Genomic DNA, 21,472 nt, shown 5'->3' on the forward strand with positions numbered 1-21,472 from the left:
TAGGACAGGAGAAGTACTCCAGATATAACAAACTGACCCCAGCCCCCCGACACATAAACTACTGCAGCATAAATACTGGAGGCTAGTTAAAATACACGTTGGAGAGAGAACCTCTTCTACCTCCAGGGTGAACATAGGCCTGGTTCTTCTTACTCTGTAGTTGTGGGATAGAGCGCTGGAGCAGGACATTCCTCACCCTAGGCAATGATTACTGATATAATGATATCTATAGAGGGCCTGTAGTGGTGCGTGTAGATGTGCAGTTTGGTAAAGAAATGCTTTCTCTATTGGTATGTGAAACACTTGTTACTGGTACCACTGTACAGTGTACAGTCCAGATAAATGCATGTTACTGTAGATACATGGATCATTATTAGACATTTTAGTTTTCATTGCTGTTCATTTTCTCCAGTGGTATTCATATGAGCCTGGAGTTCCAGAACACTGCTGTTTTTCTCTTCTACCTGATGTTTAATTGCACCCACCTGGTGTCCCAGGTCTAAACCAGTTGTTGATTAGAGAGGAAGAATGAAACTCAGCAGTGGAACTGGCTTCAAGGTCCAGATAGGAGTTTGCCTGATGTACACTGTAGATGCTCCTCCCTCAGTTAGATTTGATGTACAGTGTTGCTGCAAACATCTGTCATTGACTACAGTTCTTCTATCCCCTGTCTCCCCTAGAATGCAGAACCCCAGATGCAAAGCCCCAGGGATTTGGTAAGTCACCTAAACCTGTCGCCTACACGACACAGTGGAGGCTGGTGAGGGTAGGACGGCTCATAATAATGGCTGGAATGGCACCAAACATTTTATTCTGTTCCAGCCATTAGAATGAACCAGTCCTCTGATTTAAAGTGTTACCACTGTCCCGGGCCCACCCACCCCTGGCTGCCGCTGCTCAGCACCTTGCCTGGGTCCTGCAGTATGTTAGGAGCTAGCCTGCAACACTGCCAATTAGGGCTGCACGATTATCCACATTTTTATTGAAATTGGGATGCACAATGTCCATATCAGAAGAGGCTGTGATATTTTGAACCGCCATTGTAACGTACTTTCCATTCTTTTCTTTTTCAGTTTTGATTTATTACTCAAGTTGAGTGTTCTCTACTCAGTCTTTCCTCTTTAGGCAGCTTCACAATTCCCCTGCCCCCTGTCACTCAAGCAGGCAGTTCCTCATGCTCCATATTCACTCAGCATGCATTGACCAAAAAGCAGCATGCAGTCAATAGATTCCTAACTTGAACTATGCAGCTTTCCACTTTGCTTCTTAATATAAATCCACATTTTCTACATGATACAATTTGTTTGTGTATCTTGCTCTCTGCCAAACTCTAGATCATTCTATTTCTATGATTCCAACAGGTGTTTTGATCTATGATCACAAATAAAATCGCAATATTTGGTACAAAAATTGTAATAATATTTTTTGCCGGTATCACGCAGCCCTACTACCAATGTTTGAGTAAAGGGGCACCCAGTACATCACTGGGGCTGAGCTCCCTGCCATCCAGGACCTCTATACCAAGCAGTGTCTGATGAAGGCCCTAAAAATTGTCAGACTCCAGCCATCCAAGTCAAAGACTGTTCTCTTTGCTACTGTACGGGAAGTGGCACCGATGCGCTAAGTCTAGAACCTTCTACCCCCCCAAGCCATAATACCGCCAAATAGTTTATCCGGGTAGCTATTTGGTTAACTATTTAACTATCTGCATTGACCCTTTTTGCACTAACACTTTTGTCTCATCACACACGCTGCTGTTACTGTTTATTATCTATCCTCTTGCCTAGTCACTTTATCCCTACCTATATGTACATATCTACCTTAATTATCTCATACCCCTCCACATCGACTCGGAACTGTTACCCTGTGTATATAGCCAAGTTATCGTTACTCATTAGCTGTGTTTGAATACCCATACCAACATACTGCGCTCTGGATAACATACAGTATATACTCCATTTCCGTCACAAATAGAACGGTTAGTATGAGTGTATCTGAACACAGCTATTGTGTATTTATTCCTTATTATTTCTCTATTTTTCTCTTTGCATTGTTGAGAAGAACTCATAAGTTGTTGTTTACGAAGCATGTGGCAAATACTGATTTATTGGTTTCGAACCCATTCAATGTTACTGGGGTAACACCTACCTATCCCATGTCAAAGAAAGGCTTAACATGCTGCCGATGCTCATCTGAATTAGAGGGGTAGCCCTACAATAGAGGGATACTTTGGTATTTTGGCTATTCCTTTATCTACTTCCCCGGAGTCAGAAGAACTCATGGATACCATTTTTGTGTCTCTGCGTTCAGTTTGAGGGAAGTTAGAGGTAGTTTGAGCCAATGCTAACTAGCATTAGGCTTCCAGTCATTGCGCTATGTTGGTCCTCCCTTTGCTGCTATAACAGCCTCCACTCTTCTGGGTAGGCTTTCCAATAGATGTTGGAACATTGCTGCGGTGACTTGCTTCCATTCAGCCATGAAAATTAGTGAGGTCAGGCACTGATGTTGGACAATTAGGCCTGGCTCGCAGTCAGCGTTCCATTTCATCAGAAAGGTGTTCGTTGGGGTTGAGGTCAGGGCTCTGTGCAGGCCAGCCAAGTTCTTCCACGCTGATCTCGACAAACTACTTCTGTATGAACCCCGTTTTGTGCACAGGGGCATTGTCATGCTGAAACCGGAAAGAGCCTTCCCCAAACTGTTGCCACAAAGTTGGAAGCACAGAATTGTCTAAATTCTAGAATGTCATTGTATGCTGTAGCATTCAGATTTCCCTTCACTGGAACTAAGGGGCCTAGCCCGAACTATGGAAAAACAGCCCCAGACCATTATTCCTCCTCCACCAAACGTTACAGTTGGCACTATGCGTTAGGGCAGGTAGAGTTTTCATGGCATCCGCCAAACCAAGATTCGTCTGTCAGACTGCCAGGTGGTGAAGTGTGATTAATCACTCCAGAAAATTTGTTTCCACTGCTCCAGAGTCCAATGGCGGCAAGCTTTACACCACTCCAACCGACGCATGGTTATCGAAGGCTTGTGTGCGGCTGCTCGGCCATGGAAACCCATTTCATGAAGCTCACGGCAAACTTTTCTTGTGCTGACGTTGCTTCCAGAGGTGGTTTGGGTGTTGCAACCGAGGACAGACGATTTTTACGTGCTTCAGCGGTCTCGTTCTGTGTGCTTGTGTGGCCTACCACTTTTTGACTGAGCCATTGTTTCTCCTAGACGTTTCCACTTCACAATAACAGCACTTACAGTTGACCGGGAGCTGTCTAGCAGGGTAGAAATTTGACGAAGTTACTTGTTGGAAAGGTGGCATCCTATGACGCTGGTGCCACATTGAAAGTCACTGAGCTCTTCAGTAAGGCCATTGTACAACCAATATTTGTTTATGGCGATTGCATGGCTGTGTGCTCTATTTGATACACCTGTCAGCAACGGTGTGGCTGAAGTAGCTAAATCCGTTTGTGTGTACACACACACACACACACACACACACACCTACTAGCGTACCATAGAGTCTAGTCATTGCGCTAATACTAGTTAGCATCTTCCTTCAAAATGAAAACTGAGACAAACATTTTTTCTCCCAAGACTATACACGTCACTTCTTGTCCAGTTCAGATTGTCCTCTGCTTTGCTGTTAGTGACGTGGTAGGTAGTTTCAGGTTTGTAAATATTGAGTCAACCATCGTCAACATTTTATTATTGATGATGGTATGCAATGCAGCCCACAGACAAATGCAATTAACTTTATTGCACGATGTCCATAAATTCTCCATGTCCTCCAATTGTGCACTGATTGGATTTTTTTTTAAATTAATTCAAGAGTTCAGTAGGGTTCTATAGAGGGGGATGTATTTTCACTACTTAAATAATTGGCTCAGTGAATGAAATGATTCGGTGGCATTAACAACCTGGCCAACACGTCCTTTTACCAATCTGGGAGGCAAAGTCATTAAAGAGTTCAATAATTCAGCAGTGTATTTCAGATGGAATCAATGCATTAGAATATACTTTGTTTTGAAATAGATCCATGATTAACTATACTGTATCAGTCAGCCATCCAGTAGCGTTATTTATACATTTGGTGCTTCTGTGACCATTTCAGTTCGTTCCTCAATCCATACGCCTTGGTTGGAGAGCGAGGTAGCAGTCTAGAGTGGTAGTTCCATGTTCCCTGTGCTCCTGTGATACCTGACCGCTGCCTGCATTCATGGTTCTTATCGCAAGCGTGGTCTGTGGCCAAATGGAGAACAGTCTTGGTTATGATCCCCGCTGGCATATCGAACCAATCTTGCCTTCATCTGACTGATAATCTAAGTATAGGTTTAGTTCAGGGGGGTCCTTCTCCAGTAAACCTGTCATACCAGGACCAGGAGATGTGTAACCAGGAGATGTAGAATTTTCTTATGTGGAAACGGCCCAGTTGTGTGATTTTCCTCAGTAACATTTTACTTGAAGTTATCGTGGTGCCTAGATGAGACCGAATCCAGAGTGGGAGGCACCTTGGATCTCAAAGCAATCTCTTTCCTGTGGGATTTTACAAGCCCTCGTCAATGAATCTCCTTCCTGGCATGTTCCTACCACAATGTGAACCTACGCGTTATACACCTTGGACTCATAGCAAGCTCTCTTTCGCTCTCTTTCTCGCTCGTTCTCTCTTCTCTTTCTCTCTACTTCCCGAAATATAACCTCCATCTATTTCTCTCTCTCCCCTTCCCGACATATTGCATTACCATTTCATTCTCTTTTTCTCTCTCTATCTACTTCTCTTTTTCCTGCTCTTTCTCCTTCCGACATACTGTATGACCTTCATCTCATTTTCTCTCTCGCTTTTTCTCCTTTCTTCCTTTCTCTCTCCTTCCCAACATTCTCTCCATCTTTCTTTCTCTATATTTTTCTTTCTATCTCTCCTTCCCAACATTCTCTCCATCTTTCTTTCTCTATATTTTTCTTTCTATCTCTCCTTCCCAACATTCTCTCCATCTTTCTTTCTCTATATTTTTCTTTCTATCTCTCCTTCCCAACATATTCTCTCCATCTTTCTTTCATTCTATATATTTTTCTTTCTATCTCTCCTTCCTGACATATGTATTATCTCCATTTCATTCTTTCTCTCAATCTCTCCTTTTTCTATCTTTTCACTCTTTCTTTCCTTCCCAACTTTCCCTCCATCTCTCTTTCTCGACTCTTTTTCTCTTTTCTCACTCTCTTTCACTCTCCTTCCCGAAGTTGTCTTTCTATATTTCTCTCTCTCCTTCCCGACAGTTAACTCAATCTCATTCTCTCTCTCCATTTCTATATTTCTCTTCTCTCCTTCCCGACAGTTAACTCAATCTCATTCTCTCTCTCATTTCTATTTTTCTCTCTCTCATTCCTGACATATTACCTCCATCTCATTCTCTTTTTCTTCCTTTCTCTCTTTCCTTCCTGACATTCCCTTCATCTTTTTCTTTCTCTCTCCTTCCCAACACGTTCCCTACATCTCTCTCTCGTGTATGAATTTACAAGCCTTGCCAATGAATCCTTGTCTTCTCTCCTTCCCAGCATATTCCCTCCATAATGGGCTCAATTATAAACAGCAGATGTTATCTATTGTTTGAGGCTTTGTTCCACATGACTCTCAACAACACATGAACTTGACTGTTCTGTTGTGGTGCCAGGCAAGACAGCAAGCAGCACTAAGGCTCTTATACCAGTACAGCCAGAATATCTTTGTGAGTCTCAAATGGCACCATGGTCTCTATATAAAGCACTACTTATGGTCAGAAGCAGTGCACTCAGGGCTCTGAATTAGGACATTTCATTGGTAGCACTGGTGCATTACATAGGGAACAGGTCAAACACAACAGGAAACATCACAGACCCTCCACAACAAGTGAATCAGAACTTTGCCAACGTTAATCATTAATCATCGTGTAATTGTTGGTAGTAATAGGTTATTTATCTTTGAGGCAGGAAGGGTGTTAGCCTGAGGACACAATGGGGACAGTTGTCACACATGGAATGTGTTGCAAACGGCACCCTATTTCCTAGAGAATATGCTGGCATTTGGTACTAGGCCTTGGTTTACAGTTGACTTGATGCTGCTGCACTTCTAACATGTTTGGCGCTGTTGCTTGAGGGGCGTTGGCAGTACCATGGCATATTGGGCCTGTGGTGATCTCTGGGAGGTGTATGGGATGGAACCGTGGGTCTTACTGTTCCCTTCCTCCAGCGTCACTCTGTGAGGGAGGCCGTGGTGGCCGACTGAGGTAACCGCCCCCAACAGTGTCTGTGTCCCAAATGGAACCCTATTCCCTTTAAAGTCCATTACTTTTGACCAGGGCATAGGGCTCTGGTCTAAAATAGTACACTATAAAGGGAATAGTGTGCCATTTGGGGGACAGTCTGGATCAATCTGGTACCATGAAGCAATCAAGTAACACTGTTTGGCCTGTTGTGCAGACTGAGTGAAGGTCGATTGAACAGTTCATTGGGAATGCCTAAGTAACAGTAAAGTGAGTAGCTATGTGACCCTGAGTACAGATTACAGGTCACATTACCGTCTGTCACTCTGTACTGATGATTGATGAAGTTACTGCCTTTCACCTACCATCGCAGAGCAACACAACGTAAGTATTTAATATACATAAACTCAACAAAAAAATAAACGTCCCTTTTTCGGGACCCTGTCTTTCAAAGATCATTCGTAAAAATCCAAATAACTTCACAGATCTTCATTGTAAAGGCTTTAAACACTGTTTCCCATGCTTGTTCAATGAATCATAAACAATTAATGAACATGCACCTGTGGAACGGTCATTAAGACACTAACAGTTTAAAGATAAAATTATGGTCAATTAAGGTCACAGTTGTGAGAATTTAGGACACTAAGAGGCCTTTCTACTGACTCTGAAAACACCAAAAGAAAGATGCCCAGGGTCCCTGAGTGGGGCAACATCTCGCAGCAAGAACTGACAAATCTGGTGCAGTCCAAGAGGAGGAGATGCACTGCAGTACTTAATGCAGCTGGTGGCCACACCAGATACTGTTACTTTTGATTTTGCCCCCCCCCCTTTGTTCAGGGACACATTATTCCATTTCTGTTAGTCACATGTCTGTGGGAGTTGTTGAATCTTATGTTCCTACAAATATTTACACGTTAATTTTGCTGAAAATAAACGCAGTTGACAGCTAGAGGACATTTCTTTTTTTGCTGAGTTTATATACTGTATATGCCATTAAGCAAATGCTTTTATCCAAAGTGACTTAGTCATGCATGCATACATTTTTGCGTTGGGTGGCCCCAGCAGGAATCAAACCCACCACCCTTGGCTTTCCAAGTGCCATGCTTTACCAACTGAGCCACACAGGACCACTGATCTCATACAGTACAGTAGTACCAATCCATTGCTTATTATATCCATAGTGGTTTATATTGTCGCAAACTTCGTTACAGAAAATTACAACAAGTTGAAATTGAAAAACCATCAGTGGCAGTTACCATGTAATGTCATGGCAAGCCACATTGATCTATGATCACACACACATTCCCTCGACTCAGTAAGTCATCTCTGATAAAGCATTAACAATAGAATGCAGTTCAGTGCAATTAATTACTGTTGTGGCTCTTTCAGTCTTTCCCTCTCTCACTCACACACAGTGCTATTTGTTCCGCGGTGCAGATGCGGCTGCATTCATGTCTCTCGTGTGTGAATGTATGTGTTTCAGAGGGCCCAGTGAATGTAGAACATAACAAGCCCTTGCCTTAAAGTGATGTTTCAAGATGACACCTGTTCCTACACATAAAGCACACCGTGACTGCATCAGCTGCTAGTACAGGGGGGAATGGCAGTGGGGGGGGGGGTGTATGGATTAGAGGTCGACCGATTTCAAGTTTTCATAACAATCGGAAATCTGTTTTTTTTTTATCTTTATTTAACAAGGCAAGTCAGTTAACACTTTCTTATTTTCAATGACGGCCTTGTCATTTACAAAATAGCCTCCAGTACCCTACTCAACAAATTGGATGCAGTCTATCACAGTGCACTCCGTTTTGTCACCAAAGCCCCATATACTACCCAACATTGCGGCCTGTACGCTCCCGTTGGCTGGCCCTCACTTCATACTCGTCGCCAAACCCACTGGCTCCATGTCATCTACAAGACCCTGCTAGGTAAAGTCCCCCTTATCTCAGCTCGCTGGTCACCATAGCATCACCCACCTGTAGCAGGCGCTCCAGCAGGTATATCTCTCTGGTCACCCCCAAAACCAATTATTTCTTTGGCCACCTCTCCTTCCAGTTCTCTGCTGCCAATGACTGGAACGAACTACAAAAATCTCTGAAACTGGAAACACTTATCTCCCTCACTAGCTTTAAGCACCAACTGTCAGAGCAGCTCACAGATTACTGCACCTGTACATAGCCCACCTATAATTTAGCCCAAACAACTACCTCTTTCCCAACTGTATTTAATTTATTTATTTATTCTGCTCCTTTGCACCCCATTATTTTTATTTCTACTTTGCACATTCTTCCACTGCAAATCTATCATTCCAGTGTTTTACTTGCTATATTGTATTTACTTTGCCACCATGGCCTTTTTTGCCTTTACCTCCCTTATCTCACCTCATTTGCTCACATCGTATATAGACTTGTTTATACTGTATTATTGACTGTATGTTTGTTTTACTCCATGTGTAACTCTTTGTCGTTGTATGTGTCGAACTGCTTTGCTTTATCTTGGCCAGGTCGCAATTGTAAATGAGAACTTGTTCTCAACTTGCCTACCTGGTTAAATAAAGGTGAAATAAAATCTAAATAAATTAAAAGGAACAGTGGGTTAACTGCCTTGTTCAAGGGCAGAACGACAGATGTTTACCTTGTCAGCTCAGGGATTCAATCTTGCAACCTTACGGTTAACTAGTCCAACTCTCTTAACCACCTGCCTCACGAGGAGTCTGCCTGTTACGCGAATGCAGTAAGAAGCCAAGGTAAGTTGCTAGCTAGCATTAAACTTAATCAATCATAATCACTAGTTATAACTACACATGGTTGATGATATTACTAGTTTATCTAGCATGTCCTGCGTTGCATATAATAGATGCAGTGCACATTCGCGAAAAAGGACTGTCGTTGCTCCAACGTGTACCTAACCATAAACATCAATGCCTTTCTTAAAATCAATACACAGAAGTATATATTTTTAAACCTACATATTTAGCTAAAAGAAATCCAGGTTAGCAGGCAATATTAACCAGGTGAAATTGTGTCACTTCTCTTGCGTTTATTGCACGCAGAGTCAGGGTATATGCAACAGTTTGGGCCGCATCGCTCATTGCAAACTAATTTGCCAGAATTTGAAGGAATTATTTTATTTTTATTTTTTTTTATTTCACCTTTATTTAACCAGGTAGGCTAGTTGAGAACAAGTTCTCATTTGCAACTGCGACCTGGCCAAGATAAAGCACAGCAGTCTGAACAGACAAAACAGAGTTACACATGGAGTAAACAATTAACAAGTCAATAACACAGTAGAAAAAAAAGGGGCAGTCTATATACAATGTGTGCAAAAGGCATGAGGAGGTAGGCGAATAATTACAATTTTGCAGATTAACACTGGAGTGATAAATGATCAGATGGTCATGTACAGGTAGAGATATTGGTGTGCAAAAGAGCAGAAAAGTTAATAAATAAAAACAATATAAAAACAGTATGGGAATGAGGTAGGTGAAAATGGGTGGGCTATTTACCAATAGACTATGTACAGCTGCAGCGATTGGTTAGCTGCTCAGATAGCTGATGTTTGAAGTTGGTGAGGGAGATAAAAGTCTCCAACTTCAGCGATTTTTGCAGTTCGTTCCAGTCACAGGCAGCAGAGTACTGGAACGAAAGGCGGCCAAATGAGGTGTTGGCTTTAGGGATGATCAGTGAGATACACCTGCTGGAGCGCGTGCTACGGATGGGTGTTGCCATCGTGACCAGTGAACTAAGGCGGAGCTTTACCTAGCATGGACTTGTAGATGACCTGGAGCCAGTGGGTCTGGCGACGAATATGTAGCGAGGGCCAGCCGACTAGAGCATACAAGTCGCAGTGGTGGGTGGTATAAGGTGCTTTAGTGACAAAACGGATGGCACTGTGATAGACTGCATCCAGTTTGCTGAGTAGAGTGTTGGAAGCCATTTTGTAGATGACATCGCCAAAGTCGAGGATCGGTAGGATAGTCAGTTTTACTAGGGTAAACTTGGCGGCGTGAGTGAAGGAGGCTTTGTTGCGGAATAGAAAGCCGACTCTTGATTTGATTTTCGATTGGAGATGTTTGACATGAGTCTGGAAGGAGAGTTTGCAGTCTAGCCAGACACCTAGGTACTTATAGATGTCCACATATTCAAGGTCGGAACCATCCAGGGTGGTGATGCTAGTCGGGCATGCGGGTGCAGGCAGCGATCGGTTGAAACGCATGCATTTGGTTTTACTAGCGTTTAAGAGCAGTTGGAGGCCACGGAAGGAGTGCTGTATGGCACTGAAGCTCGTTTGGAGGTTAGATAGCACCGTGTCCAATTATGACATAACATTGAAGGTTGTGCAATGTGACAGGAATCTTTAGACTGATGGATGCCACCCGTTAGATAAAATACGTAACGGTTCCGTATTTCACTGAAAGAATAAATGTTTTGTTTTCGAGATGATAGTTTCCGGATTCGACCATATTAATGAATAATATGAAGGCTCGTAATTTCTGTGTGTTACTATGTTATAATTAAGTCTATGATTTGATAGAGCAGTCTGACTGAGCGATGGTGGACACCAGCAGGCTCATAAGCATTCATTCAAACAGCACTTTCGTGCTTTTTGCCAGCAGCTCTGCTGTTTATGAATTCAAGCCTTTCAACCCCCAAGATTAGGCTGGTGTAACGATGTGATGTGAAATGGCAAGCTAGTTAGCGGGGTGTGCGCTAATAGCGTTTCAAACGTCACTCGCTCTCAGACATGGAGTAGTTGTTCTCCTTGCTCTGCATGGGTAACGCTGCTTCGAGGGGTGGCTGTTTTCATTGTGTTCCTGGTTCGAGCCCAGGTAGGAGCGAGGAGAGGGACGAAAGCTATACTGTTACACTGGCAATACTAAAGTGCCTATAAGAACATCCAATAGTCAAAGGTATATGAAATGCAAATGGTATAGAGAGAAATAGTCCTATAATTCCTATAATAACTAGCCTAAAACTTCTTACCTGGGAATATTGAAGACTCATGTTAAAAGGAACCACCAGCTTTCATATGTTCTCATGTTCTGAGCAAGGAACTTAAACGTTAGCTTTCTTACATGGCACATATTGCACTTTTACTTTCTTCTCCAACACTTAGTTTTTGCATTATTTATTTGAGGCTAAATTGATTTTATTGATGTATTATATTAAGTTAAAATAAGTGTTCATTCAGTATTGTTGTAATTGTCATTATTACAAATACATTTAAAAAATCGGCAAATTAATCGGCATCGGCTTTTTTTTTGTTCTCCAATAATCGGTATCTGCGTTGAAAAATCATAATCGGTCGACCTCTAGTATGGATGGCTGTGGAGTTTCATTCTAATCTCAAATAATTCTAATCTCGTGGACCAACTTTTTAGGCCAACTGTTGTGTGTCATGCACCATCTGAGAGGTGGTGTGTGTGTTTAGGAGGATTTGGTAGGGACAGTTGCTATTTGTGAATATGCCTTAAAGATGGAGATATTAAAAGACACGTTACCTGCATGTTAGCATCACATAATTCATTGAGAGGTGCTCTTTGTCTTTGCTCACAGTTCCACTGTGTTTAATCACTCACTGGCTCCATGTGGAGTCTGACTATGACTTCACTCCTGTGTAAGTGAGTGTGTGCAGTTTGTACTCCATGCTGTGAGTTTCTCTTAGTGCGCACGCATGCAAGCACACGCCTCCATGTCAGTCTGCCTGGACTCCTGTCTGTCTATTATCCCAGGTGTTTGATATTCATGCTCTATCAGCATCCAGTCTCAGGCAGAGAAAGAGAGAGCTGCTTTAAAAAGGGCAGCCAACAGTGCTCTCCACGCATGGGTTCTCTCCAGCAATTACATCCTCCAGCTCCTTCTCTCCTCGCTGCGCTTTTAATTTGTTTTAAGTGACTTTACAATGTCATCAAATAGACAGTTTTGTGGGAAAGTTGAGAGCACCTCTCTAATAGCTTCAGGTGATGCTGTTCAGAGCGACCAGGGGTGAGGCCAGGGGTGTATTCTCCCCCTGCCTAAGGTTGATTCACCCTGTGGAATACAAAGCAGCATGCAGTCTTGGAGAGGGGGGAAGAAGAGGGGAGGAGAGGCAGTTCTGCTGTTGTTCCACCTGAATTCATTCTCACTCCTTCTCCTCTTTCTCTTCTCTTGCGCTCTTCCCTCACCCGCTCTCTCCCTCTCTCCGCAAAGTAATCCGATCTCTCTCTGCAAACAATGGAAGCTAATGAATGTCTGACACTGAGCTTGATTATGACTGCATTCATTACACATGCACATAATTTCCAGTAGTTAAGTGTGCAGATTTATTCAAAGGACAGCTGTCAATTGACAAGGCAGAGAGAATAGCTTTTTTGTTCAATGAGGTTCAAGCACCAGTTGCATTTTGTGATATAGTGTCTGTTTCTGTGTAGGAAATGCACTGTACATTATTTAGTGCTGTGTTGGGGCCTGAAAGGTGGTCACAGAATTGATCCAATGGACACTCCTTACCTATATTCTCCTGTCAATTGTGTTTCATTATGATAGCCAATGGAGCCACTGTGCTGCTACAATTGTTCACATATGACCGATGGTAACGTTAGTATGTATCCTTGGCCCAAAGAACTCTCACGGTCACATCTGTATTGTACATTTGTATCCTCTCTTCTGAAACCAACTTCATAGATGTAAGCAGGGCTTTCCGCTGCTTCTGTGTTTCCAATTAGTAGATTGCACTGTCGCAACAATGACCAGTAACACAGTCCTCCCTCCCTCTCTGTTCTAGAAGATTGAGGAGGATGACCTGGTGTTGACCCCGGATGGTACCAGGGAGTTCCTGACCTTTGAGATCCCTCTGAGTGACTCCGGGTCGGCGGGGTTAGGGGTCAGCGTCAAGGGCAACCGCTCCAAGGAGAACCACTCTGACCTGGGCATCTTTGTCAAGTCCATCATCAACGGGGGAGCTGCCTGCAAGGTGAGTCTCATCTCTCACCTTTCATTTGAACTAATGTGCAAGTTTTCATGCTCATACAAGTAATCAATAATATGGTATTTTTGGGATAATAGTGGCCGATATTGCCACTCCTATTTGCCATATCGTTAATCTAAGCTGACTAGAAAGTATATGTCTGCAGCGAAGCTAAAGTAATTCCCCTACCCAAGAATAGTGAAGCGTCCTTTACTGGCTCAAATAGCCAACCAATCTGCCTGTTACCAACCCTTAGTAAACTTTTGGAAAATATTATGTTTGACCAGATACAGTGCTATTTTACTGTAAACATATTGCCAAGATACTTTCAGCACACGTATGGGGAAGAATGTTCAACAAGCATGCACTTACTCAAATGACTGATTGGCTGAGAGAAATTGATGATAAAAAGATTGGGGGAGCTGTTTTGTTAGACTTCAGTGCAGCTTTTGACATTATCGGTCATAGTCTGCTGATGGAAAAACTTGTTATGGCTTTACACCCCCTGCTATATTGTGGATAATGAGTTACCTCTCTAACAGAACACAGAGGGTGTTCTTTAATGGAAACCTCTCCAACATAATCTAGGTAGAATCAGGAATTCTCCAGGGCCGCTGCTTAGGCCCATTACTTTTTTCAATCTTTAATAATAACATGTCACTGGCTTTGAGTAAAGACAGTGTGTCTATGTATGCGGATGACTCCACACTAAACACGTCAGCTACTACAGCGAGTGAAATCACAGCAACACTTAGTTGCAGTTTTTTTTTTTTTTTTTTAAGAGTTGCAGTTAGTTTTTGAATGGGAGGCAAGGAATAAGTTAGTCATAAATATTTCAAATTAAAAGCATTGTATTTGGGACAAATCATTCTCTAGACTTAAAAATAATAATGTGGAAATTGAGGAAGTTGAGGAGAATAAACTGCTTAGAGTAACCCTGGATTGTGAACTGTCATGTTCAAAATATTTTTAACACAACAGTAGCTAAGATGGAGAAGTCTGTTCATATTGAAGCGCTGCTCTGCCTCCTTAACACTATCATTAAGGCAAGTTCTACAGGCCCTAGTTTTGTCGCACCTGGATTACTGTTCAGGTGCCACAAAGAGGGACCTCGGGAAAATAAAAATTGGCTCAGAACAGGGCAGCTCAGCTATCCCTTAAATGTACTCTGAGATTTAAAATGAATAATATGTATGTACATTTCTCAAGGCTCATTGGAGGAGAGATTGACTTCATCACTTCTTGTTTTTATAAGAAGTTTAAACTACTAGCACACAGCTCAGACAGCCATGCATAATATACCCCACAAGACATGCCACCAGTGTCTTCACGATCCCCAAGTCCAGAACAGTCTATGGGAGGCACACCTTATGGAACAGTGGGTACTGTGAAGACACACACACACACACACAGGCACATACCCATAAGACACTCACTCTACACACACATACACATGTATTGTAGAGTAGTGGCCTGAGGGGACACGCTTAATATGTTGTGAAATGTCATGTAATATTTGAAATAGTATTAAACTGCCTTAATGTTTCTGGACCCCAGGAAGAGTAGCTGCAGCCTTGGCATCAGCTAATAGGGATCCTTAATAAATACAAATATACCAGACTAACCATCCTATTAGCCTCTTATGTCTAGCAGTTCTGATAGCTGTTCTGTCTAATTTGACAGAGATAAAACTTCATTGCTTTTTCTGCTGTTCATTATTCTACTGCCAGTACAGTTGCCTGTTTCTGAGCTCTTGCCAACTCCTTATGGAATTAAGTGACCTGGGCGTCACTTGTTGCTTGGTGTGACAAGGAGTTGGCAAGAACACAAACAGATAAGGGACCAGGCTAACATTATAGTGCTAATGCATTGAACAGCCTGATTGTGCGTGTTGACTGATTCTCATCCTACCTGTCATATCCTGCGTGAACAGGATGGAAGGCTGCGGGTCAACGACCAGCTGATAGCGGTGAACGGGGAGTCGTTGCTAGGCAAGACCAACCAGGAAGCCATGGAGACGCTAAGGAAGTCCATGTCGGTAGAGGGCAACAAGCGGGGGATGATTCAGCTGATTGTGGCCAGGAGGGTCACTAAACGCAACGAGGTAGGCCTGACCATCGCTTAATTAAAGCTGTGGAGATTATACGACTAACACCAGCCGTGGGTGGGCTCATAGTAATTGCTGGAACAGAATGAATGGAAAGGTGTCAAACGCATAAGAACATGCATTCCTTTCCAACCATTACTATGAGCCATCCTCCTCTCACCAGCCTCCACTGACTAACATGCTTGTATGCTGAAATATGTTTTTTAACCCAAAGGGTGTCTATGTGTGATGTTAGGCTTGTTGGAGGCTTTGGAGGCAGCGTCTGAGAGCAGTGTGGCTCCATTCTTCTTTCCTCAGTCACTGCCATTGCTAATTTATTGTTTGTTTTTTCTCGTTCAATTGTCAAATTAAAGATTAATGCTTTTTTTATGACTGCATTCTGTTTTCTATATGCATTTCTTTAGCAGAAAATGGTTGTAATTTTTATTAAAATGCACAATATTCCTGAATAAGATAAAGACCACCCTGTCACACTGTTATGATACCTTTTGACATTTCTCTCAAGACTGGTCTTTTGTTAAATCTTTTTTTTTAAAACACTTTTTCAAAAACACTTGATAGTTGTTCAGTTACCATTAACACGCACCCTCCCACATGTATTCTCCGTGTTCGATTCCAAAGCCACTATTCTGGACTGGAGAGCTATGTTAGGAATATGATGAAAGATCAGCTAGTCCGGTTGGGTCACAGCAGTTCACATGACATGAACTGCATCCCAAAATGGCTCCCTTTTTAATGCAATACTGTTAAACATGATCGATCGGGCTCTGGTCAAGAAAAGTACTATGTATTGCAGTGTTTCCCAACTCCAGTCCTCCAGTACCCCCCCAACAGTACACGTTGTCGAAGCCCCGGACAAGAACACCTCAGGGTAGCCTAGTGGTTAGAGCGTTGGACAAGTAACCGGAAGGTTGCAAGTTCAAACCCCCGAGCTGACAAGGTACAAATCTGTCGTTCTGCCCCTGAACAGGCAGTTAACCCACTGATCCTAGGCTGTCATTGAAAATAAGAATTTGTTCTTAACTGACTTGCCTGGTTAAATAAAGGTAAAATAAAATAAAAATTCAACTTGCCAAATAATCATCAAGCCCTCAATGAGTTGAATCTGCTGTTTTTGTCCCGGGTTAAAACAACAATGTGTGTTGGAGGACTGGAGGTGGGAAACACTTGCTCTCCTCTTAGCCTCCATGTCCCGAGGCATGCTGGGGGAATTAATGACAACTGGCCATCCAAGTTACACATTACTTTTTTTCATTTAAATGTTATGTTGATACACTGCAGACTCACTCTCTGTCCCTTGCTCGCTCTTTCTCTCTACCGCCTTCCCTCTCCACATTTCAATGTCATAATATTTCTGCATACTCCATCCTGGCTTGATCACTTATCTATTGGAGAGCTGTGTCTACTCTGCAACGGTGGATTTGGTTGTTGTAGTGTGTACTGTGTGCCTGTCAGACCTGTGATTTCCCATGGTGCAGCTGGTAATTGGAAGCAGAGCGGGGGCTAAGTGCTAAGCCATGCGCTGCCGTCAGGTTGCAGGCTGTGCTGTGGAGAAGCCAAGGGTGAGAGCAGAGCAGAGAACACTGGCTATGAGGTACACACACACGGGAAGACTCATCAATATCTGCATCACGGGTACAGCTGTGGGGATGGCTTAGACTAGAGCATTATGGTTCTAGGTGTCTATATAGAAGGATACTTTATTGATACATTTTTCTTGCAGTCCACAGAATGTGTGACGTATTTGAGCCATAGTGGAACTCGACCAAGGTCCTAGACATTCATGTGGCACAGCTTGATGGAAAGGTTGTACTCCTGTCTCCCATCAACTCACACCATCCCTCTCTTTCTGACTTATCCTCCTAACTTGATCTCTTTAGGGTAATAATCAGTGGCAAACTGTTCTGAATCTGAACTGCTATTTCCTCAGTACTAAACCCCCACGCAGGGCTATTCTATTCTGACAAATGCCTTAATCACATTTCTGACCCAATAGAGTTCAGCCTAGCACCAGTTTAATTATAGGATGGACTATGCAATGAGTAGAGCAGTGATTTGTTGACAGGCACACACGTACAAACGATATGCCCTCCACTCTGCAGTCCGTTTCATTAGCCATCCAATTTAAGGTAAAGCCCGGCTGACTTCCAACAGTCTGTAGGCATTTGACCTCTCTAGAAATAATTTCCCAGATCTCCACCCACAGTCATTTGGTTCTACACCTGTTTTTACTGCTACTTCTACACCTGTTTTTACTTCTACACCTGTTTTTACTCCTACTCCTACACCTGTTTTTACTCCTACACCTGTTTTTACTTCTAAGCCTGTTTTTACTCCTACTCCTACACCTGTTTTTATTCCTACTCCTACACCTGTTTTTATTCCTACACCTGTTTTTACTCCTACTTCTACACCTGTTTTTACTTTTACACCTGTTTTTACTCCTACACCTGTTTTTACTTCTACACCTGTTTATACTCCTACTTCTACACCTGTTTATACTCCTACTTCTACACCTGTTTTTACTCCTACACCTGTTTTTACTTCTAAGCCTGTTTTTACTCCTACTCCTACACCTGTTTTTACTCCTACACCTGTTTTTACTCCTACTTCTACACCTGTTTTTACTCCTACTTCTACACCTGTTTTTACTCCTACACCTGTTTTTACTCCTACACCTGTTTTTACTCCTACTCCTACACCTGTTTTTACTCTCATTTTACTAGCTGAGGGAGCAGTCAGGTCTGCTTGGTGAATGTTGAGCAGTTTCTGCATTAAATTAACTGAACCTGCCTGTTTCACACCTGTCTCTGTTATCAGCACGTTTATCAAACGTAGGAAATGAAGGCGCTATCGGTTGATTATTCACTGATGACATTTCCTCTTGTTGTGATGCACATCAGTCTTCATGCTAATAAGTCATTTTCTTCACCTTGAGCCATGAATACAGAAACCGTTGCACTTCTATGGCTGGTTTCCCAAACTCATTAAACTAGTCCTGGACTAGGAAATTCTTTAAATTGATTCTCTTCACTGTGAATGCGTTTTACACTTGGACCAGGCTTAATATGTGTCAGGATATCAGCGTGTATAGTTAAAATCTGCGAGAGAGGAGATTCTTAGTGCAAACAATGAGGGCATCCTCACCATAGAGATTCTATTGATTCCATGTAATTCTATGGTCCACACACATTCACCCCCACTTCCTGCCCAGCTCCTCAGTCATGTGTGTTTAAAAGTGTCCAAGGCAGTAAATGACCTATTTGGCCAATAAACAGTGGTGTGTCAGATAGCCCCTTGAGGAAAGTGGCACCTTGCTGCTCTCCTGTGGGGGAATGTTCTCAGCAGGCATCTTAACAGCTATTGAAAATCCATAGTAATTTATCAAGCTATCCTAACCATGGTCGTGGTGGTGTTGTGGATAATATTAGCATGAACCTGCCTGCCTAACCTGCCTCTACAGGTCTGTCATTTATCTAGCTAGCCTAGCTGTGGTGGTTCTGGGCCTATGTAGCATGAACCTAGCCTGCCTCTACAGGTCTGTCATTTATCTAGCTAGCCTAGCTTGTGTGGTGCTGGGGCTATGTAGCATGAACCTAACCTGCCTCTACAGGTCTGTCATTTATCTAGCTAGCCTAGCTGTGGTGGTGCTGGGGCTATGTAGCATGAACCTAACCTGCCTCTACAGGTCTGTCATTTATCTAGCTAGCCTAGCTGTGGTGGTGCTGGGGCCATGTAGCATGAACCTAGCCTGCCTCTACAGGTCTGTCATTTATCTAGCTAGCCTAGCTGTGGTGGTGCTGGGGCCATGTAGCATGAACCTAGCCTGCCTCTACAGGTCTGTCATTTATCTAGCTAGCCTAGCTGTGGTGGTGCTGGGGCTATGTAGCATGAACCTAACCTGCCTCTACAGGTCTGTCATTTATCTAGCTAGCCTAGCTGTGGTGGTGCTGGGGCTATGTAGCATGAACCTAACCTGCCTCTACAGGTCTGTCATTTATCTAGCTAGCCTAGCTGTGGTGGTGCTGGGGCCATGTAGCATGAACCTAACCTGCCTCTACAGGCCTGTCATTTATCTAGCTAGCCTAGCTGTGGTGGTGCTGGGGCTATGTAGCATGAGACTTGCCTGTGTCTACCGGTGCAACCGGTCCCTCACAGACTGGGTGATGGATCATCTCTAGGTTTAGCTGTAATCGCTGCTGCAATCCCACAGTGAGTGAAATAGCCATAATATGGTTGTGGCTTTGAGCTAGAATGACAAAACACGAGCTCAAATATCAAGATTTAATACAAATGTACTTAAGGGAGAATTTCTGTCTCATACTGCACATTTCCAGTATAATAAGGATTCCTTCATCCAATGTATTGATTGTGCCGGTCTTCCCAATGCCTCTGTATGTGTAGTTGGAGGCCTCTGGGAGCCCCCTGGGACCGGAGCAGACCCTCAACTCCACCCTGCTGGATGACCGGGAGCGTCGGATCTCCCACTCTCTGTACGGAGGCATAGAGGGCCTGGACGACAACCTGATGCCACGGCAGACACTAATGGGCCGAATGATGGGTGAGTCAGGTCCCCCCAATAGCTTCTCGCATCCTTACTGCTGGGTTGGCACCAGCTCCTCTCATAGCCTTACTGCTGGGTTAACACCAGCTCCTCTCACTGCCTCACTGCAGGGTTAGCACCAGATCCTCTCACAGCCTCACTGCTGGGTTAGCACCAGATCCTCTCACAGCCTTACTGCTGGGTTAGCACCAGCTCCTCTCACAGCCTTACTGCTGGGTTAGCACCAGCTCCTCTCACAGCCTTACTGATGGGTTAGCACCAGATCCTCTCACAGCCTTACTGCTGGGTTAGCACCAGATCCTCTCACAGCCTTACTGCTGGGTTAGCACCAGCTCCTCTCACAGCCTTACTGCTGGGTTAGCACCAGATCCTCTCATAGCCTTACTGCTGGGTTAGCACCAGCTCCTCTCACAGCCTTACTGCTGGGTTAGCACCAGATCCTCTCACAGCCTTACTGCTGGGTTAGCACCAGCTCCTCTCACAGCCTTACTGCTGGGTTAGCACCAGATCCTCTCACAGCCTCACTGATGGGTTAGCACCAGATCCTCTCATAGCCTTACTGCTGGGTTAGCACCAGATCCTCTTACAGCCTTACTGCTGGGTTAGCACCAGATCCTCTCATAGCCTCACTGATGGGTTAGCACCAGATCCTCTCACAGCCTTACTGCTGGGTTAGCACCAGATCCTCTCATAGCCTCACTGCTGGGTTAGCACCAGATCCTCTCATAGCCTTACTGCTGGGTTAGCACCAGATCCTCTCATAGCCTCACTGCTGGGTTAGCACCAGATCCTCTCATAGCCTTACTGCTGGGTTAGCACCAGATCCTCTCACAGCCTCACTGCTGGGTTAGCACCAGATCCTCTCACAGCCTTACTGCTGGGTTAGCACCAGATCCTCTCACAGCCTCACTGCTGGGTTAGCACCAGATCCTCTCACAGCCTCACTGATGGGTTAGCACCAGATCCTCTCACAGCCTCACTGCTGGGTTAGCACCAGATCCTCTCACAGCCTTACTGCTGGGTTAGCACCAGATCCTCTCACAGCCTCACTGCTGGGTTAGCACCAGATCCTCTCACAGCCTCACTGATGGGTTAGCACCAGATCCTCTCACAGCCTTACTGCTGGGTTAGCACCAGCTCCTCTCACAGCCTCACTGATGGGTTAGCACCAGATCCTCTCACAGCCTTACTGCTGGGTTAGCACCAGATCCTCTCATAGCCTTACTGCTGGGTTAGCACCAGATCCTCTTACAGCCTTACTGCTGGGTTAGCACCAGATCCTCTCATAGCCTCACTGATGGGTTAGCACCAGATCCTCTCACAGCCTTACTGCTGGGTTAGCACCAGATCCTCTCATAGCCTTACTGATGGGTTAGCACCAGATCCTCTCACAGCCTTACTGCTGGGTTAGCACCAGATCCTCTCATAGCCTCACTGCTGGGTTAGCACCAGCTCCTCTCACAGCCTTACTGCTGGGTTAGCACCAGATCCTCTCATAGCCTTACTGCTGGGTTAGCACCAGATCCTCTCATAGCCTTACTGCTGGGTTAGCACCAGATCCTCTCATAGCCTTACTGCTGGGTTAGCACCAGATCCTCTCATAGCCTTACTGCTGGGTTAGCACCA

The 21,472-nt window shown here is 44.0% G+C and overlaps 1 protein-coding gene across 6 annotated transcripts in view; it reads left to right on the plus strand.

The window, feature by feature from the left end:
* The window catches only part of LOC115103145 (partitioning defective 3 homolog), a 254,743-nt gene that overhangs the window by 146,642 nt on the left and 86,629 nt on the right, over nt 1–21,472 (plus strand). For 5 of the 6 annotated variants that reach the window (XM_029623850.2, XM_065005787.1, XM_029623854.2 and 2 more), the window contains 4 exons: nt 681–716; nt 12,993–13,181; nt 15,109–15,279; nt 19,687–19,843. In XM_029623850.2, the coding sequence (XP_029479710.2) occupies nt 681–716; nt 12,993–13,181; nt 15,109–15,279; nt 19,687–19,843 (553 nt within the window). The remainder of the gene's footprint in view (nt 1–680; nt 717–12,992; nt 13,182–15,108; nt 15,280–19,686; nt 19,844–21,472) is intronic. The other variant, XM_065005788.1, reaches the window with a different exon arrangement.

Source organism: Oncorhynchus nerka, linkage group LG20, assembly GCF_034236695.1.
Source record: "Oncorhynchus nerka isolate Pitt River linkage group LG20, Oner_Uvic_2.0, whole genome shotgun sequence".
NCBI classification, from domain to species: Eukaryota; Metazoa; Chordata; class Actinopteri; order Salmoniformes; family Salmonidae; genus Oncorhynchus; species Oncorhynchus nerka.